Source organism: Dipodomys merriami, unplaced genomic scaffold, assembly GCF_024711535.1.
Source record: "Dipodomys merriami isolate MVZ:Mamm:240054 unplaced genomic scaffold, mDipMer1.0.p SCAF_27, whole genome shotgun sequence".
In the NCBI taxonomy this organism is placed as follows: domain Eukaryota; kingdom Metazoa; phylum Chordata; class Mammalia; order Rodentia; family Heteromyidae; genus Dipodomys; species Dipodomys merriami.
This window is the reverse complement of record NW_027204159.1, coordinates 5,608,916-5,623,245: the sequence shown is the minus strand read 5'-3', so window position 1 is coordinate 5,623,245 and position 14,330 is coordinate 5,608,916. Positions and strand designations below refer to the sequence as shown.

The window sequence follows — 14,330 nt, the reverse complement described above, 5'->3', positions numbered from 1 at the left end:
TGTTATTTACTCTTCAGGAACAGGAAACCACTTTTATTAAGTCTACCACTACCACCACCTTCCACCTCAAAGTTTATTCCTTTTTAAAGAGACTGTAAGACAAAAGTGGATGAAAAGATTAGTTTCTGGCTCAGGTAAATCTGAGTTTCAGCTAGATCAAAGAGATGTGGGGAAAAAAGAGGTTTTAAACAATGCTTTCATATGATCTCTTTGACAGATTTCTTTTTTAATTGGTTAGGAAGTAAAGCAAGTAATTCCATTGTTAACATTAGCAGAAAGTCCCCTGAAAACATGTTCATGCTAAATATTTTGTGCCTTACTCAAGTCTAAGACATAAATAAGTGGAAAGTGAGTCAGTGGTGGGGATCTTCTTCAATGAGATGGACAGAAGAGGAAACAGAAGCCTACATGTCTGCAAACTGAAAATGAGAAGTACAGAGAAAAAGTCAAGTGTTAAGAAAATGGTGGTGGAGATTAGATTTATTTTGCACTGCACATTGCCCTTTGGCAAAGATAAGGAACAAAGGCAGGAACCCTGAAGTGTAGTCACATGCAAGTATATTTCTGCAATTGCATATATTTATTGTATTATGTGCCAGGCATTGTCTACCTACTTTAAATCTATTCTCATTTTGCTTACATACTTTAAAAAAATTCCATTTGACAGATGAAACCACCTGAGAAGTTGACCCCTATGTGATAGACTAAGGTTATATAAAAAAGCCTGATGGGGCTGGGAAGGTGGCTTAATGGTAGAGTGCTTGCCTTGCATGCATGAGGCCCTGGGTTTGATTCTTCAGCACCACATAAGCAGAAAAGCTGGAAGTGGGGTTGAGGCTCAAGTGGTAGAGCACTAGTTGACAGCTGAAGAGCTGAGGGACAGCGCCCAGGCCCAGAATTCAGCCCCACAACCAGGAAAAAAAAAAAAAAAAAAAAAAGGCCTGAGACTGAACACTTTTATTCTGTCCCACTATCTATTCTCATTATTGTTACTGACCATGCTTACTGAAATTAAATGTTTGCATTAAAGTTAACATTGACTCATTTGTAAAACATTGAAAGACAGGGAAAAATATACAACAGCAGGACCCATTAACTGCACAGGACATTGACCAAAATGAACTAAGCAACTTAATGGCAGTGATGGGAGGGAAGGAACAAATGGGAAAGAGGAAACAGCTGATGCTATGCAAAACAAAAGAAATGTACATACCACCCAATGTGGAAGAAATAACTGTATGGCAAAGCTCATAGAACTCATAAATGTTATAGACCATGATAGAAAAAAATAAATAATAAAAAAAAAACATTGAGGGGCTGGGAAGGTAGCTCAGTGGTAGAATGCTTGCCTTGCATGCATGAGGCCCTGGGTTCAATTCCTCAGCACCACATAAGCAAAAAAAAGTAAAAAAAGCCAGAAGTGGTGCTGTGGCTCAAGTGGTAGAGCACTAGCCTTGAGCTGAAGAGCTGAGGGACAGCGCCCAGGCCCAGGGTTCAGGCCCCACGACTGGACCCAAAAAAAAAAAAAAAAACATTGAAAGAAACTAAGATACTTGAAAAAAATTGAAAAACTAAACACTCCAGCTGGATGCCAGTGGTTCACAACAGTAAATCCTAGCTATTCAGGAGGCTGATGTTATAGTATGAATCTAATTTGGGCAGAAAGTCTTCAAGACTATATCTACAGGGCTGGGAATGTGGCTTAGTGGTAAAGTGCTTGTTTAGCATGCATGAAGCCTTGGGTTGGATTCCTCAATACCACATAAACAGAAAAAGCCGGAAGTGGGGCTATGGCTTAAGTGATAGAGTGCTAGCCTTGAGTAAAAGAGCTCAGGGACAGTGCCCAGGCCCTGAGTTCAAGCCCCAGAACTGGCAAAAAAAAAAAAAAAAAAAAAAGACTATCTCCAACTAACCAACAACAAAAAGCTGTACTGGAAATATAGCTCAACTAAGAGCATAAGGCCTCGAGTTCAAATACTGGACTGGCAAAAATAATAAAAAACAGTCTAAGTCATATTTCAGTTTTCAAAGGAAGGTTACATTTCTGTTCATCAAGAATACTGCCATGTGGGACTCATAATGAGTGTCTATAGCTAGACTTGGTGACACAGGTCTATAATCCAAGTTCTTAGGAGGCTGACACTGAAGAATCTCAAATCAAGACCCTTTATAGATTTTTTGTCAGTTGTGAGGCTTGAACTCTCCGCCAGATCGCTGTCCCCGAGCTCTTCAGCTCAAGGCTAGCACTCTACCAACTTGAGACACAGCATCACTTCCTGTTTTCTGAGTGGTTTATTGGAGATAAGAGTCTCACGGCCTTCCCTGCCCCTCTGGCTTTGAACCCGGATCCTCAGATCTCAACCTTCTTAGTAGATAGGATTATAGGTGTTAGCCACTGGTGCCTGGCTTTATAGATTTTTTTTTTTGGTCGGTGCTGTCTCTGAGCTCTTTTGCTCAAGGCTAGTGCTCTACCACTTAGAAGCCACAGCTGCACTTGTGGTTTTCTGGTGGTTAATTGGAGATAAGTGTCTCACAGACTTTCCTGCCCAGGCTGACTTTGAACTTCAATCCTCAGATGGTGGGTTCCTGGGCAGCTAAGATTACAGACTTTAGCCATCAGCTCCCAGTTTAATTTTAGATTTTTTTTTTTTTTGTCATGGCTTGAACTCTGGGCCTGTGTGCTGTCCCTCAGTTCTTCAGCGCTCTACCATTTGAGCCACAGTGCCACTTCTTGCTTTCTGGTGGTTTATCGGAGATGAGAGTCTCATGGACTTTCCTGCTCAGGCTGGTTTTGAACATGATCCTCAGATCTCAGTCTCCAGAGTAGCTAGGTTTACAAGCATGAGCCACCGGTGCCTGGCAATTCTAGATACGTTTTTTTTTTGGGGGGGGGTCCGGTCATGGGGCCTGAACTCTGGGCCTGGGCACTGTCCCTCAGCTCTTCAGCTCAAGGCTAGTGCTCTACCACTTGAGTCACAGCGCTACTTCCGGGTTTTTTTCTTTTTTGCTTATGTGGTGCTGAGGAATCAAACCCAGGGCCTCAGGCATGCAAGGCAAGTGCTCTACCACTGAGCCAACTTCCCAGCCCCAATTCTAGATATTTTTAATTACCTTTTATTGGGTCCATCATAGGGCTTGAACTCAGGGCCTGAGGGATGTCCTTAAGCTTTTTTACTCAAGGCTAGTGCTCTACCACTTAGGGCCACAGCACCATTTCCAGTTTTCTGGTAGTTAATTGAAGATAAGAGTCTCGATGACTTTCCTGCCGGAGCTGGCTTTGAACTGCAGTCTTTAGATCTCAGCCTCCTGAGTAACTAGGATTACAAGCGTGAGTCACTGGTGCGGGCAAATTATCTTTTGAGATGGGATCTTGCTAACTAGCTTAAGCTGTGTAAGTAGCCCAAATTCACTATGTAACCCAGCCTGTGATCCTCTTGCCTCAAACTTTATTGGTGCTGTGATGACAGACATTTGCTACCAACCCCAGTATAGTTCTCAAAATTTTTTAGTCATGTCCTATTTTGTTGCTGCTCTTCCTTTATCTTTTATCCTTAGACTACTTCTTCTACCTCATCTAACTATACCTTTGTGACTCGGACCCCATTTGTAACCCTGACTCAAAGCTTTTGGTAGAGGATACTTACCTGTGTTCTGTTATGATTGTCATCCAGATTCTGAGTGGTCCAGAGCTTAGAGCCAGTCATCCTGGAGTATTCAAAAGGGTAGAATTCATTGCTCTAAGAGACTCTCCATTCCTTGTCTAGACAGGCAAAAGAATCAGAAAACATCAAGCAGATCTTCCCTTTCCATTCAATAAAAGTTAAGTTCTGTAATGTGGGAAATGGTAGGGCTCAGCTCACCACTCACGGGAGGAAATAAGGATAGTGAACACACCCTTCAACCCCCTTGCCCTGCAGAGGCTGGCTGGGGGGGGGGGGGGGGGATGTCCCAGTTATGCAGATGCAGAGCTCTTCTCCACTGCCTGATCTGGGTATTCCAGGAACAATGGCTGTACCTTCTATTCATGTTTGGTGTTCAAAGGTGCAGTCCTGGCTGTCGCTATGTCCTGGAGACAAGTCTAGGTAAAGTTGAGGAGAAAGAAACAATTCATTGTTTATCACAGTGAATAAAGGAGTCGGATTCTCTAAGATGTAGGATCAGAAAAAAAGGGAATCAGTCTTCAAATCAGAGTGAACATTAAATTTCTCACTAATTTCCCTAACATTCTTTCTGCTGGATAGTTATATTACAACTCTCTCAGAAGTCAAGATATAAGACAATATTTGACATAACCTGGTGTGTGTGTGCGCGCTTGTCCTGGGGCTTGAACTCAGGACCTGGGCCCTGACCTAGGTTTTTGTTTTTCTGCTCAAGGCTTATGTTCTACCACTTGAGTCACAGTTCCACTTCTGGTGTTTTTTTGGTAATTAAATGGAGATAAGAATCTCTCAGCTAGATGCTGCTGGCTCGTGTCAGTAATCCTGGCTACTCAGGAGGCTGAGATTTGAGGATTATGGTTCAAAGCCAGCTTGGGCAGGAAAGTCCATAAGACTCTTGTCTCCACTTAACCACCAGGAAACTTGAAGTGGCACAGTGGCTCAAGTTGTAGAGCACTCACCTTGAGCTGAAGAGCTGAGGGACAGTACCCAGGCCCAGAGTTCAAGCCCACTAGCTTGAACCACCACCACCACCACCAACAACAACAACAAAAACAACGAAGAAGCAGGCTGGCTTCAAACTTTGATCCTCAAATCTCAGCTTCCTGAGTAATTAGGATTACAGACATGAGCCACTGGAGCCTAGCGTGATATATATATATATATATATATATATATATATATATATTCAGTTGTGGGGCTTTGAACTCTGGGGCCTGGGCACTGTCCCTGAGCACTTCAGCTCAAGGTTAGTGCTCTGCCACTTGAGCCACAGTGCCACTTCCAGTGTTTTTCTGTTTATGTGGTCCTGAGGAATTGAACCCAGGGCCTCATGCATGCGAGGCAAGCACTCTACCACTGAGCCACCTTCCCAGCCCTGTTATATATTTAAAAGACATAATTTACCCTTTCCCATAAAACAATGTTAGGGAAATTAGAAGTTTAGTGTTTCCTCTGATTTGAAGAGTTACTTTTTGTTGGATTGTTCTCAGAAACTTATTTTTGAGATTAAAGTACAGGAGAATTAGTAATGCTTCTATCAGAACAGTCCGACACTAGTATCTTTCCATCACCTGATATTGGACTAGAACCATTTGATTGACATCCTTATTGTGACCATTCACAACAGTACTCACTTGGGGACCTGCTGCAAAAAGCACTGATAACCAGGTGTGCACTTGCCATAATCTATCTGCTTCTGATGTCTCTGCGAGGCAGCTTCATCTGTCTCAATTTCCCACCTGCAAGAGATACATACTATAGGGGCTGGGAAGGTGACTCAGGGCAGGCCCTGGGTTCGATTCCTCAGCACCACATAAGCAAAAAGAAAAAAGCCAGAAGTGGCGCTGTGGCTCAAGTGGTAGAGTGCTAGCCTTGAGCTGAAGAGCTGAGGGATAGCGCCCAGGCCCAGAGTTCAGGCCCCACGACTGGACGCCCCCCCCTCAAAAAGAGATACATACTATAGAAGTTATCAAAGCAGAAATCAACCAATCCCACATTCCCTAACTCCCCAGCTTGATTTTCAAACTTACCTGTCATGACAAGGCTCTGTGCTGACTCCTACACTTACCATCTCTATCGTAGAGCACAAAGACTTTTCACACATCTTTCTGAGGAAGTAGTTTCTACAGATGAAAAAGCAATGATATAATGAACACCTTCCTATCATCACCCAACATTGATGGTCAATGTCTCATTTATGTGCATACCATCCTCATAGTATTTCAAAATAAATCTTCAGAGCTGGGCGTGGTGGCTCACGCCTGTAATCCTAGCTACTCAGGAGGCTGAGATCTGAGGATCATGGTTCAAAGCCATCCTGGGCTGGAAAGGCCGTGAGACTCATCTCCAATAAACCACCCAGAAAACCAAAAGTGGTGCTGTGGCTGAAAGTGGTAGAGTGCTAGCCTTGGGCTAAAGAACTGAGAGACAGCTCTCTGACCAAAAACAAAAAAACAAAAACAAAAACCTTCAGGGGCTGGAAAAGTGGCTTAGTGGTAGAGTTTGTGCCTAGTGTGCATGAAGCCCTGGGTTTGATTCCTCAGTACCACATAAACAGAAAAGGCTGGAAGCAGCACTGTGGCTCAAGTAATAGAATGCTAGCCTTGAGCAAAAGCTCAAGGACAGTGCTCAGGCCCTGAGTTCAAGACCCAAGACTGGCCAAAAAACAAACAAAAATTTCAGGTGTCAGTGGCTCACACTTGTACTCCTAGCTGTTCAGGAGGCTGAGATCTGAGGGTCGAGGTTTAAAGCCAGCAGGGGCAGGAAATCCATGAGACACTTGTCTCCAATTAACTTCCCAAAAGCTAGAAGTAGAGCTGTGGTTCAAGTAGTAAAGTCCTTGCCTTGAGTGGAAAAAGTTCAGGAACACGAACACACACACACACACACACACACACACCCTCAACCCCTAACACACACACACACACACACACACACACACACACACACACACACACACACACACACACACACACACACACACACACACACACACACACACACACACACACACACACCCTCAACCCCTTAAAGGGCTGGGGATGTAGTTCAGTGACTGTTTAGCACGTCCCAGTACTATAAAATATAATAGTAGTAATACAATGAATGCTGTTTGGGGAAAGAGGGAATGGAAATGAGAGAGTGATGGAGGGGATAAGATTGACTGGAATATATTTAAACATGTGGAAATATAGTAATGAACCCCACACCCTGGTATAATTAATGTAAGCTAGAAAATGAGGATGAAATAATTTCCTAAGTACCACTTTATCAATGTTCAAATTTCTATAAATAGCCAAGCCTTAATATTTTCTCCTTCCCACAAACTTAAGAGCAAAGTCAGGGCCTCGGCGTTATTGTCAAGCACTCTTACCATTTGAGCTACACCTCAGTCCTGAGGTTCTTTGGACTGGCAATGAAGGATTACGATAAAAGGGTGTTCAACTCCCTTATTTCCCCAGAGAAAGAATTTCTCTTTACCCACATAACCTAGCGTTCTTCAGTTGCACTAACAGAGTCATCCAACCCGGTTGACGCTCAGCATAAACACACACAGCTGTCTCGCCCTAACACCTAACAAACCAGCTGCAAATGCTCCATATCCAGCGGAAGGCTACCAAAATATAGCGAAATAACACGAGGGAGGGGAAAAAAGCAAATAAAAAGAAACACTCTCCACTCCAAATAACCCTTCCTAGCAGCGTCCAAGGGAGTGATAGTCTTTAGCGGTCAGCAATTTAAATCTCCCGGGGTTGGTTGGGCCCAGGGAATTGAGAGTACAAGAAGTGGGTGGTGATTGGTCAGAGGAGAACCAATGGTGCTCTAGGCTCCCTGCGGATCTACGCGCACTTCAGTAGACTGGCAGCTAGAGGACCCATCGTCATCTCCGGGGGCGGGACAAATCCAGTCCCTTCCTAAGTAAGGTCAAGCCCTTAAAATAAAAGCTCACGCCCCTAAAATATATATATATATACGGACCTAAGGATTGGCTACGGCTGGAGGGCGGGATCTAGTAGCGCACGCGGAGATTGGTTGACGCAAACTACAGGCCGGTGGGGATAGGTTGTAGGGAGGGCGGAAGGTTTGAATGCTTTCGTCTTCTGGCTGTGGAGTTGAACTTTGCCTCTTTTTCCCTCAGATTTTCCTTTTCTTTTTTCTTTTTCGCTTGTATCTTTGCTTGTGTTCAGTCCCTGCACATTTCCTTTCCCTAAAGGCAAATCTGACTCCAAACGAGGTAAGCTCGCAGCCACGAAAGCTTAGAGACTCGGTTGGCGCCGCAGAGCTCAGTAGGAGCCAGCTGCCCAGTGCTCCTGGAGTTTCTTTCGGTCAGGAGTGTCGAGCTGTTTGCCCCAAAGCAAGAAAACTTCCACTTTCGTTCAATTTTGAGGTTTTTTTTTTTTTTTTTATTAAGGCTAGCGCTCTGCTACTTGAGTCACAGCTCCACCACCACCGACTTTTTTTTTTTTTTTGCTTTTGATTGGAGATAAGAATCTCATGGACTTTCCTGCCTGGGCTGGCTTCGAACCGTGATCCTTAGATCTCACCTTCCCAAGTAGGATTACAGATGTGAACTACTGGGGCCTGGCCTGCAAGTGCAATTTTGAACCTTCAAACCAAATCGTGATTCATTGGAAGAGTTTCTCCTCCAGTTTCGATCGTTGGCCTTGCTGGAAAGAGTGGGGGAGATTGGAAAAGCTGAACGGTCTGTGATGTTCTTCTTTTAGCCGGATTTTCTGTTTTCTTGGTGAAGCATTGGAGACCATGTCTACAGAACACTCATCCACAAAAGAGGAGGAAAGCTCTGGCCAAGGATCTCGTTTTAAGTCTAAACAGAGGAAGATGTTACACCTTCTCTTGGAGAGAGACACTTCCTTCACCATCTGTTCAGATCTCCCCCGGTCTGTTGATTCTGCAAACCTAAGCATTTTGTCCGGGTAAATCCACTTTTATTTTTATTTATTTATTTATTTATTTATTTATTTATTTATTTATTTATTTATTTATTTATTTTTTGTCGGTCGTGGGGCTTGAACTCTGGGCCTGGGCGCTGTCCCTCAGCTCTTCAGCTCAAGGCGAGCGCTCTACCACTTGAGCTACAGCGCCACTTCCTTATTTATTTGTTTATTTATTTTGGGTCCGGTCGTGGGGCTTGAACTCTGGGCCTGGGCACTGTCCCTCAGCTCTTCAGCTCAAGGCTAGCGCTTTAACACTTGAGCCACAGCACCACTTCCGGGTTTTTTTCTTTTTGCATATGTGGTGCTGAGGAATCAAACCCAGGGACTCATGCATGTAAGGCAAGTGCTCTACCACTGAGCCACCTTCCCAGCCCCCACTTTTATTTTTATACCTTGTCTCCTTTACCTTTTCCAACATGTTTAATTATCCTAGTTCACAGATCAGGGTTTAAAGTCCCAGCTTTGCCCTTGTCTGTGTGCTCCTTTGCCTTGAGCTTCTATTCTGTGAAACAGAAGTAATACTAGTTTCCTGTCTTAGTAGGAATAATGTCTTCCAACCTTGTGAGAATTAAATAATGGTGTCTGGAAAAAAAAGTCTGAAACATCTGTTACATTATATGACTTGATCTCTTTAGTGTTATTGTACTTTAAATTCTGGTCCTGTTATGTTGTTATACATCACTAGCAAATAACTATTTTTGAAAAATACTAGGGACTCCAGGGAGAAATCAAATATCTTGTTCATGGTAAATGGGACAGAGAGAATGTGAGGTGAAGATCCCACTCAGTCAACAAACTTTGAAACAATTGAAAACAATCTTTTTAAAGCGGGCTGGAGGCATGGCTCAAAGTGAGTTCAAACCTCTGTACTACCACCACCATAAAAAAGTATTTTTCTGGGGCTGGGTAGTTGGATCAGTGGTAGAGTGCTTGCCTCGGATGCATGAGGCCCTGGGTTTGATTCCTCAGCACCACATAAACAGAAAAAGCTGGAAGTGGCACTATACCTCAAGTGGTAGAGCACTAACTAGCCTTGAGCTGAAGAGCTGAGGGACAGTGCCCAGGCCCAGAGTTCAGGCCCCACGACCAGCAAAACAAAAAAAAAAGTTTTTTTCCAATGACATAAAAGCAATTAAATGTATTTGAATAGTGTTTATATTTTGCAAGTCATGGAGATAATCATGGAGAGGTATTTCAAATGAAGATCACAGACCTTAGCTTTTTAAAGGATATTATATACTAATGAGGATCTTGGTAAATTATTATATCTCAACAGAGGAACACCAAAACGTTGCCTTGATCTTTCGAATCTTAGCAGTGGGGAGATGTCTGCCACTCAGCTTACCACTTCTTCAGACCTTGATGAAACTGGTAGGGAGAAAGAAGGTAAAGGGCTTAATGGGAAGAATATCTTTTTTTTTTTTTTTTGGGTCCGGTCATGGGGCCTGAACTCTGGGCCTGGGCGCTGTCCCTCAGCTCTTCAGCTCAAGGCTAGCGCTCTACCACTTGAGCCACAGCACCACTTCCGGCTTTTTTCTTTTTGCTTATGTGGTGCTGAGGAATCGAACCCAGGGCCTCAGGCATGCAAGCCAAGCACTCTACCACTGAGCCACCTTCCCAGCCCCGGAAGAATATCTTTTTAAGGAAAAGATAAGATAGATAGATATGCAAGTTGGTAAAAGTAGAGATCCTAACTAGACAGCTGGAATTTTGTGGGTTATCAGGATGTTTTAGTGGAATGATTGAGTCAATGGGAAAAGAAAAATACTAATAGGTGTTGTACTGCATTTGAAAAAGGCTCAAAGACTAATTTTGACTAATTACAAACAAAATTTGACTAATTACTGGCAGGAATGAATGAATAAAGATATGAGAAGTTTTTGTGCCTTAGTTTTATCTCATTAGAGGCAAAGAAACCAATATTAAAAAAAAAAACCCTCTGAGCCGGGCGCTGGTGGCTCACGCCTGTAATCCTAGCTACTCAGGAGGCTGAGATCTGAGGATCGCGGTTCAAAGCCAGCCCGGGCAGGAGAGACCGTGAGACTCCTATCTTCAATAAACCACCAGAAAACAGGAAGTGGCGCTGTAGCTCAAGTGGTAGAGCGCTCGCCTTGAGCTGAAGAGCTGAGGGACAGCGCCCAGGCCCAGAGTTGAAGCCCCACGGCTGACAAAAAAAAAAAAAAAACCCTCTGGCACTGGTGGCTCACACCTGTAATTCTAGCTACTCAAGGAGGCTTGAGATCTGAGGATCAAAGCCATCGTGGGCAGAAAAGTCTATGAGACGCTTATACCCAATTATCCACCAAAAATCCAGAAGTGTCTCACAGAGAGAGGTCAGTCATATTGTGGTTCCAGGCTACTCTAAGCAAAAAGTTAGCAAGACCACCTGCTTCCACATCAACTAATAAGCTGTGCATGATGGCATGCACCTGTCATCGCAGCTATGCAAGAAAGAGCATAAATAGGAGTATCATGGTATAGCCAAGCCCAGGCATAAACATGACACTTTGTTTGAAAAATAATTAAAAGGAAAAAGGGCTCAGTGCTTGGCTTAAAAGGTAAAGTACTTGCTGGCAAAGCCCTGAGTTCAAACCCCAGTACTGCTGGCATGGGTTGGGGGTGGGTGGGAGAAAAGACAGACTTTGATGACTAGATTTATAGGTTTGTGCCCAAAAGGAATGCTACACTAGTCAGTCATTGTAATATTTGTTTAATTTCTCTCCTTTCCTTCCCTTTCTCTTTGCTTTTTCTTCCTTTCCTTCCTTCCTTCCTTCCTTCCTTCCTTCCTTCCTTCCTTCCTTCCTTCCTTCCTTCCCTTCCTTCCTTCCTTCCTTCCTTCCTTCCTTCCCTTCCTTCCTTCCTTCCTTCCTTTCTTCTTTTTTTTGGGGGGGGGTTCAGTCGTGGGGCCTAAACTCAGGACCTGGGAGCTGTCCCTTAGCTCTTCAGTTCAAGGCTAGCACTCTGTCACTTGAGCTACAGTGCCACTTCCGGCTTTTTCCTTTTCGCTTATGTGATGCTGAGGAATCAAACCCAGGGCCTCAGGCATGCAAGGCAAGCGCTCTACCACTGAGTCATCTTCCCAGCTCCTCTTTCTTTCTTTCTTTCTTTCTTTCTTTCTTTCTTTCTTTCTTTCTTTCTTTCTTTCTTTCTTTCTTTTTCATTTTTTTTTCTTTTTTTTTTTGGTCCGGTCAAGGGGCCTGAACTCCAGGCCTGGGAGCTGTCCCTCAGCTCTTCAGCTCAAGGCTAGCACTCTATTACTTGAGACACAGCGCCACTTCCAGCTTTTTTCTTTTTGCTTATGTGGTGCTGAGGAATCGAACCCAGGGCCTCAGGCATGCAAGGCAAGCGCTCTACCACTGAGCCACCTTCCCTGCCCCTCTTTCGTTCATTTTTATTTTTGTCAGTTGTGGGGCTTGAACTCTGGGCCTGGGCGCTGTCCCAGTGCTTCAGCTCAAGGCGAGCGCTCTACCCCTTGAGCCACAGTACCATATCCAGTTTTCAAGTGGTTTATTGGAGATAAGAGTCTCACGGACTTTCCTGCCCAGGCTGGCTTTGAACCGAAATCCTCAGATCTCAGCCTCCTGAGTAGCTAGGATTACAGGCGTGAGCCACCAGCACTCGGCTTGTTTCTTTGTTTCTTTGTTTCTCTCTCTCTCTCTCTCTTTCTGCTGTACTGGGGCTTGAAACTCAGGGCCTTGTTCTCTCAGCTTTTTCACTCATGCCTGGCAATCTATCCCTTTGCCACACCTCTTGTTCTGACTTTTTGCTGGTTAATCGAGGATGAATCTCGAGTATTTGTCTGCCTGGGCTGGTTTGAAAACTTGATTCTTAGCTCTTAGTTTTCTGAGTAGCTGGAATTATAGGTATGAAGCATTGGTATCTGGCTAATTTCAGATTTTTTTTAAAATTTTTATTGTGAAAATACCATACAGAAGGGTTACAATTTTATGGGCAAGGTTCAGGTTTTTTTTTTGTGTGTCAGTCATGGGGCTTGAACTCTGGGCCTGGGTGCTGTCCCTCAGCTCTTCAGCTCAAGGCGAGCACTCTACCACTTGAGCTACAGCACCACTTCCGGTTTTCTGGTGGTTTATTGGAGTAGCTAGGATTTACAGGCATGAGCCACCAGTGCCCGGCAGGTTCAGGTTTTTTTGAGTGATAAACTTTCTGTTCTACTTAAGAAACAAAACCTACATAGGTTTACATAGTGTGCTGTTATTCACATTTTTTTCTTTTGATGACACATGTAAATTCTTAAGTTCTCATGGTGTTGTACCTTGTACCTTGGTACTTTATTCCATGAAATGGGTACTAGTTGAGAAGCTTTGTGTTCAAGAGTGGGGTGCCACTGGCTTACGCCTATAATCCTCGCTACTCAAGAGGCTAAGATCTGAGGATCCTGGTTCAAAGCCAGCCCAGGCAGAAAAGTCTATGAGACTCTTATCTCCATATAAACACCAGAAAACCAGAAGTGGCGCTGTGCTCAAGTGGTAGAGCACTATCCTTGAGCTGAAGAGCTCAGGGACAGTGTTCAGGCCCAGAGTTCAAGCCTGGTGACTGACAAAAAGAAAAAAGAGTTCAGCCTTAGAAATTACTGTGGCTTACTGGTAATGAAGAAAATCAGAGGAATGTAGGATGCATGCACAAGAATAATATCTTCTTCTTCATATCTATCTGTTGTAGGTCTCTTGCATTCTTCAGGACCTCTGGAAGTACAGTTAGCTGGAATGTAAGTTTTGTTGCTAAATGAATCCCTGCTAAAGCCTTCCAGCACCAATCAAGGAATTTTATCCTATGTAAGCTCTGCAGAATACAAAACATTTCATTTAGGGTATAAGTGGGCTTCAAGGGCTAGATTCTAACCTTGAATAGCTTTTAAGTTATCCTGATCTAAATGGTGTTGTGAAATGAAAGCTATTCTCATGCACAATGAAAATTATCTTTAAAAACAATGTAGAAAAATGGCAGACTACACTGCTGCAAGTACTTAGTGACTAAGGGCTCAGGGTCTAGAATGAGGGAGTTTGGGCTCACTAATTCAAATATGACTGACAAGTTTCTTGGACTGCAGTTTCTTTATTCATAGCATGGAGATAACACGTCTCATAAATATTATTGCAAGGATTACATGAAAATGTACCAACACACACCAGATACTTTATTTATTTGTTTGTTTGTTTGTTTATTGTGCTGGTACGAGACCTTGAACTCAAGGTCTCAAGCTCTCCCTCAGTTTTCTTGCTCAGAGCTAGAATTTTACCACTTGAGCCATACCTCCATTATAGCATTTTGCTTGTTAATTGGAGATAGAGTCTGTTAGGCTTTTTTTTTTTTTTTTTTTTTTTTTTTTTTTTTTGCCACTCCTGGGGCTTGAACTCAGGGCTTGGACACTGTCCCTGAGCTTCTTTTGCTCGAGCATTCTACCATTTGAGCCACAGCGCCACTTCCAGATTTTTCTAAATATGTGGTACTGAGGAATACAACCCAGGGCTTTATGCATGCTAAGTGAGCACTCTACCACTAAGCCACATTCCCAGCCCTCTGTTGGGCTTTTCTACCTGAAGTGGCTTTGAACCAAGATCCTCAAACTCAGCTTCCTTAGTAGCTTGAGCCACTAGTACTCAGCTCCAGCATTTTATGTCTGTTATTAGAACTATGATTTCCTTTCTGGAAATCATAAAATGTAAAGAATACACACTCATTTTAAACTCTTTTTTAA

General features: G+C 43.5%; 1 protein-coding gene across 4 annotated transcripts in view; it reads left to right on the top strand.

Annotated features, from left to right (window-relative positions):
* Nucleotides 1-14,330, top strand: part of Cdc25c (cell division cycle 25C) — a 48,942-nt gene that overhangs the window by 593 nt on the left and 34,019 nt on the right. Inside the window, exons 1-4 of one of the 4 annotated variants that reach the window (XM_070036092.1) lie at nucleotides 7,567-7,577; nucleotides 8,410-8,593; nucleotides 9,891-10,000; nucleotides 13,295-13,340. In XM_070036092.1, coding sequence (XP_069892193.1) covers nucleotides 8,421-8,593; nucleotides 9,891-10,000; nucleotides 13,295-13,340 — 329 coding nt within the window. In that variant the 5' untranslated portion in view covers nucleotides 7,567-7,577; nucleotides 8,410-8,420. Of the gene's footprint in view, nucleotides 1-7,566; nucleotides 7,578-7,796; nucleotides 8,594-9,890; nucleotides 10,001-13,294; nucleotides 13,341-14,330 lie in introns of those variants that run through there. The other 3 variants (XM_070036091.1, XM_070036093.1, XM_070036090.1) reach the window with 3 other exon arrangements.